Genomic DNA, 6,437 nt, shown 5'->3' with positions numbered 1-6,437 from the left:
AAAGAGAAATAGTTAATTGCTTACCAGTATGATAATATATTTTTGTCCATAGTCATGCATATAAGCTGCGAAATTAGGGAGATCTTGAAACTTCACTTTGTCATAAGTAAAATCTTTCTTTTCCTCCATATAGTCCACATCAGTGATCTGAGCATCCTGAAAGAGAAGGGAGTCCGGCTTTAACGTGAGAAGAGTTTGTCTGTTAGTCCAACACAATTTCTTCTGACAATTCCCATTTGTCCTATAGAGAATTCACTGCTGGGACTGCACTGCAGCCTGACAGAAAATATGCTGTCAGGACCACCTGTAAACAGTGTGCATCTCACCTCACACTTACAGCCCTAATTAAGGGTCCTGTCACCTCCTCTGTGCCTACAAAGAGCTGCAGTTAACATTAACAGCATTTAAATGAGTGTGTCCATAGTTATCCTTTCCAACAGCCCCTGGACCTGTGGCTGTCTCATCACAGTTGCCTGACTTCAAGAGCTATCCCCTTAAATCCATACATTTCTTACTCAACCTTTCATAGCTTAACATTAGAGTATTTTTATTCTAAGCCATCAGGCTAATGTAATCTGATATAAAATTTTAAAATTTAATTGTGTTTTACCTTTGGCTGTTAATTGCAAATAATATATGGTTCCATAATTGTCCACAGGACAATTTAAAAAAATACTTCATGAATTAAGTAACACCAGAAGGTAAGTGGATATAACTGAAAAATTATTACAATAAAGCACTCAAATAAAACTTACTGTAATTAAGCCTCACCACGTCCCACATTCTATGTGAATGGGTCTACCATTAAAACGCACAAAAGCCTTTGCCTCCATAAGCCAATATATTAGAAGTTTACTTGTTTAAACTGATGTTGAGCAAACTAGTTGCAGAACACCATGGTCAGGTTCTCTGGGTCATACCTCCTGCCTTCACAGCAGTGACACAGCCCTCCTCAAAACCAGTACTTACATAGGGGAGTTCAATCGCCCGGTTCCTCTCCACGACTCTCTTCACCTCATCCAGGGAGCCGTAATTCCAGCGGCTGAGCTGGAAGCCCAGGCTCCAGTAGGAGGGAAACAGCGGCAATCCCACGAGCTGCAAGTGGAGAGCAAAAAGCCCAGACACCATCACGGGACACTGCATATTCTTCTATGATTTTTAATTTTAAGAAATACAAATATTTTGGGACAATTCCCATTCTTTAAAGTGTCACTGAAGCCTAAGCGGCTCTCCGAAAAGGTATCAGTGATGTCTTACGACCATAAAATGACAACATACCTATAAGCCCAGTATTCACCCTACAATATTGCCATATCAATAGGAATTTGACCTTACTTGAAGAGTGAACCCCATCAAGGAAGTGTAAGTTATTCCATCTAGACCACTCCTAGCTCCAAATCGTGGGGGAATTTGTCATGAAAATCTAGACAGTGTATTGCACAGTAATCACTTATGAACAGTTATTCCTGGTTAAATACATACTGAGCCATATTTTCAGTTAATAAATAAATAAAATAGTGAAGACTACTGTCATATAAGGAGGCAACAAACCCTCCTCAAACCCCAAGCACTGTTAAAAATCCCTTCAATCCGTAATCTCTCTGGCTAAAAGGTACCTTCAGGTACTCCTGGACTACTTGCTCTGGAGTGTCCCCCAAGAAGATATAGAAATCAAGGATCCCACCGATGGTTCTGTAGGTCACTGCTGGAGCAGGCTGTACCACAAACTCTGTGGGATGAGAGCACACACATCCGGTTCTGAACACCAGCTAAGTGTATATTTACTCAAGGAAAAAACCAACAAAACACTAATCAAAAATACTTAAGGTATCCAAACCCATTAATTGAATTTTCAGTGGAGGCGAAATGTACTTGGGTGACTCTCAAATGTCTGTATTTCTATTCCTTTACATCCTACAGGGAAAGGGATCAGAAGAAATCCAATGGCTCCACCTTTTATGTTGAAATTTTGTTTAGTACAGCTTTCCAGCCTCAAGAGACGTGAGGAGCTCTGTAAAGCACATGTATGTGCATGTGCTTATCCAAAGAGACTAAAGGGCATCAACCTTCACGTATTGCTCACTCTAGATGTAGGCTCCGATTCCAGTGCCCTGCACAGGCTTTGCACAGGTTTCTGACCGTCAGGTTTCCAGCACAATCTTCATGTTAACTGTGCGCTAAACACTACGGTCACTTAAAATGCTCAGAGCTAGAGGGAAAGGTTTCTTACCCATGGCATTGCTATTCATCAGGAACACACCGAAGGAGGCCCCGGTGCTGTCTTCCAAACACAGGAAGAAAGTTTGAACTCCATATAAGTTATGCATTTCCTTAACGCATAAAAAGAAAAAGCAAGCTAATTAAAGTCTAGTAACAGTATCTGGTCTAGGATGTTTCAACATATATCACAAGCAGAACTTGAAACCTCTCAAAATATAGCACACAACAGAAATAAAAATGTTAACGCCTTCCCACGGCTCCATTTCTCTTTCCTGATATTCCTCTCCTTTATGAGAACATTTCCCATTAAAACAAGTTTCTCCAAATAGACAGACAACATCAACAAGCAGGTGTGATGGATCTTCAGGCAAGTCTGTGTATATTGCAGCACTATTTCTGGGTAATATATATGAACATCAAGCGAACAATAGAACTCGAAAGGTGCTTTCATCACCTTTCATTGTAGATTAACTTTTAAGTCTGCGCTTCTATTAATCCTGCAAGGTTATCAGTTGTATGGCTAATCTAGGGAAATAAGAGTGCCTTGCTACTGCTTTATTTCCTTTCTAATGGTTTGTGGGGGTTTTTTTCCCATTACAAAAACCTCAGAAATTTGAACAACTGTTGTGCTTCTTCCCCTGCAAAAGGAAACTGAGAATAAATTAAGGAGAATCAGAACTTGAGCAGTTTGAAATTAGCCTAACTTGATACTCGATAGAGCCATTGAGGTAAGAACTATCTTCAAACAGAGGAGATAGTGAGAAGGTGTCTCAAGGCAAGGGGTACAGATTCTAAATTATTAATTAATTACACGGAGTGGTTTCTCCCTCTGGTTTGTGGCAGTGGATCTCCTCTTTCAGCAGAACACCAAAGTGCTCTCTCAAAGAAAAGCTGTTGCTTTATGAACTGAGGTAATAGCGACAAATAGTCTCACAGCTATGGAAAAATGGGTGCCCTGGAAATTGCTTTGGAAAGACACAGCCATGGAAATAAATAACTGCTGCCAGACTTAGTTTAGCTGGTAAAGAGACAGCAGTTAAAGAGAACTTCTCCATCATTTGCCAAGCTGCAAGGGTGTTGACTATCATCTGCACTGAATGCTGCAATGAGCTAGGACACACCATTATTTACTTAATCAAGAGAAACTGAAGACTCTGGTACATTAATGGTTATCAGCAGCTTTTCAACTACACATCAAAACAAATATCAAGATATTTATAAAAAGCAATTCCTCAGGGACAACATCTGCACCATCCAGCTTCTAGCAATAACGTGCAGTGCCTGACATGTCTTTGGGGAAAAACTTGGTGGATATTAGTGATGTGTCGACTGTGTGTCTGGATGACAGAAGTCATCTGCAAAAAAAAAATGTAATGAAACTAGTCCTTACTCCAGAGGGGCCAATATCCCTGGTGAACATGGGCCAGGTTTTCCAGTTCACGTCGTGCCGGTACTGCTTATGCACATGCTCTCCCACGCCGTAGATGTTGCTGCTGGGTAGTTTGATCGAGAGCTGTAAAAGCTGGTCAGCATACAGCAGGGGTCCTATGGTAGTATCAAACCTGATGGAACAATTAAAAAGGAAAGAATTTTACCCAGAAATGTTGCAGTAATTTTTTACACTCCTTTTAGTTAGAGAGGGATAGCAGGTTCAGGTCTCCATCCAGACACCTCAAGGAGAGGGAGGCGGGCTGGAGCAGAGCAACGCATTCCCAGATGACGAGATGAGCGGTGCCTATTGATGCTATTGAAACCTCTCATACAACTGGCCCGTCGATTTTCAGAAGCACATTTGTGCTCTCCTCTTCCACCAATGCTTCCCACTCTCTGTGTGTTGTGCTGAATCTGAATCTGCTCTCGGTAGCCACTCATGGTACCAGGGCAGATGGAAAATTTCTGTGGGTGGACAGAAACACAAAAATAAGCCACTCCATCAGATTTTGCAAATCAGTTGCAGCTTCTGCTTGCCAGGGAAAATGAAAAAGACCCTCTCTTAAGTTCTGCTAGACCAGTCACTGCAGGGAAAGACTATGGCTACATGCCAGCTCTCAAATAAACCGAGCGTAGATGAGCGTGCTAATGTGATCCTCAGCATGGCTCCAGTCCCCTTTGAGAGCTATCACATCCCGGTGTCAAATTTGGCATAGAGGAACTGCTCAATCTTGGAAGGTGGTGGTGTTGAAAATAGAGACTACTCCATACATCGGTACAAACAAAACAAGCCGGAGATCAATATTCCTCCTTTAAGTCTATTAGCAAAACACACAGTGAAAGTCAATGTCATTAGTAAAATTTCTTCTGTTAATTTAATTCAGCACCTTTCACCACTCCCTTTCTTTACAGATGACAATTGCTGTTCCAAATAACAATTACAAGAGTTTTAAACAATTAGGCAAAATCTGATTTTACTCTTTCTGTGGGGAGGTCTCAGGAAACAGTGGAAAAATCTGAGTTCTAATGATGGCAAGGACTAACTTGTCCATCTGCTCACAAACTGTTCTGGAACTTGCTTTTTTGGGGGGGTGACAGTCTGTGTATGCAGTGAAAATGTGGCAATCTTTCAGGTTGTCTCATAAATGATTATGTTAATAGATCTATGGGACTCTTAACTCTTTTGGGGGGCTTAAGTGATGGTGGAAGGTCACGGGCTCTATAACTATCTGGATAATGAGGATTTTTACAGTGAACTGTACTAACACATTGGTCCCCACTCTTCATGAGCAGCCTCCCTTTCCTTAGATTGGTCAAGAGCTGGGGGAAAGCACTCATCTTGTGTAAACAGACTTATCAAGGATTTATCTTGGAGGTGCTGCCCTTATCCCATGCTAACAACAGCTTTCTTTAAGACACTCAAACTCAGAGTCAAACATCGTTGCAATTTTTTCCTTTAGAGACAGAAAATGCAACCGCTTTTATCAAATTAAAGAAAAGCCTAAAGGAAAATAGAGACAATCTTCCAGAACACTGTTTCAACATGCTTCTATTGGACGAGGTTTCTTATTCCCCTTCCAAATACCTGTTTAATCAGTCACACACTACTGAACACCAAGTCCATCTTTTCTTCTCTCTAGAATTACAAATCAATCATTATAGGGGATTCTAAGCAAGAAAACAATACTAATAAGAGCACAAAACTAATCACTAAGTAATTAAACTCGAGGCTTTGGTAATCCATCCGGCCTGGTGCCCTGACAGGAAATAATTTTGGGGCTGATTTAATAAACACGTTCATCCTGACACTTCCCCCTTCTAACTAGGGTCTCAGGGCCATGCTGTTAGGTTTGTAGGTTTGTTTTATTTAACTTCTAGAACCTAAATGGGATGGAAGCTTTCAATGTACAAGTCCATCAGATATTTCCTTGCAGCATTACACGCGAGGCTTATCAGAGGCTTGCACCTGCTATTCATGGATATCAGAGGTCTAAAGGGCATCCTGGTTTTGACGATTCAGGGCTTCAGCATGTTCGCAACGAGTAAGATAAAAGATACAATGAAGATTGTTCCCACATGATTTGAAGCACTGGCAAGGAGTCCTTTGGATAGTAAAAATTCCTGAGCTGATGGAACAAAGGCCTGTAAAGATTTATGGATAATCGTGGAGAGTGAACAGAGAGCTGGACCTGAAACCTTTCAGACAGGGCTTTCTATATCACAGAATTTGTTTCCAAAGGCCTCGCTGAGGTCCTTGCAGAACATCCATCAGTCAAAAGAAGAGAAGTAGAAGATTACATGTCCATGAGGACACCTCACACGTGGCACCTTGGTCACACATTGCTTACATGGCAACGTGGGCTTTCAGAGACAACCAATGACATCCATGTAATTCGGAAAAAACGCCAATGTTACTCACAGGACTCTGTTGTTGCTCACTCTGGTCACGATGATGCCAAAGGGATTCTGCTTTACATGCACCTTGTAGTTTAAATTGGAGGCTGCAGATCCAGTGAAAGATCCCACGTGTTCATGAGGGACTTCAAATCTTTTTTTATTAGGATCAGTGATCTGTGCGTATTTAAACACAGGAGTGTTGGACCTTTTAAAACTAATGCCTGATTCAAATGTCTTCCAGCATTAACACATAGTTCTGGCTTCAGATATTCCCACCCCTACCCTAGTCTCCCCTTCTACCTTCAGTGTTACTCAGTTCCAACTTTCCTCACTCATTTTCAGCCATTTCCCTCATAAAACTCAACCATGTGTTTCCTTGGCTCAGAAGG

General features: G+C 41.4%; 1 protein-coding gene across 1 annotated transcript in view; it reads right to left on the bottom strand.

The window, feature by feature from the left end:
• Positions 1–6,437, bottom strand: part of LOC104500091 (maltase-glucoamylase, intestinal-like) — a gene marked incomplete at its 3' end in the record, with an annotated part of 44,572 nt that overhangs the window by 31,669 nt on the left and 6,466 nt on the right. The window contains 6 exon segments of the mRNA XM_010143687.1: positions 25–156; positions 970–1,095; positions 1,617–1,729; positions 2,231–2,330; positions 3,611–3,782; positions 6,071–6,222. Coding sequence (XP_010141989.1) covers positions 25–156; positions 970–1,095; positions 1,617–1,729; positions 2,231–2,330; positions 3,611–3,782; positions 6,071–6,222 — 795 coding nt within the window.

The sequence above is a fragment of the Buceros rhinoceros genome, unplaced genomic scaffold (assembly GCF_000710305.1).
Source record: "Buceros rhinoceros silvestris isolate BGI_N320 unplaced genomic scaffold, ASM71030v1 scaffold13219, whole genome shotgun sequence".
In the NCBI taxonomy this organism is placed as follows: Eukaryota; Metazoa; Chordata; class Aves; order Bucerotiformes; family Bucerotidae; genus Buceros; species Buceros rhinoceros.
Note: the sequence above shows the minus strand (reverse complement) of the source record. Positions and strands in the feature narration are given on the sequence as shown.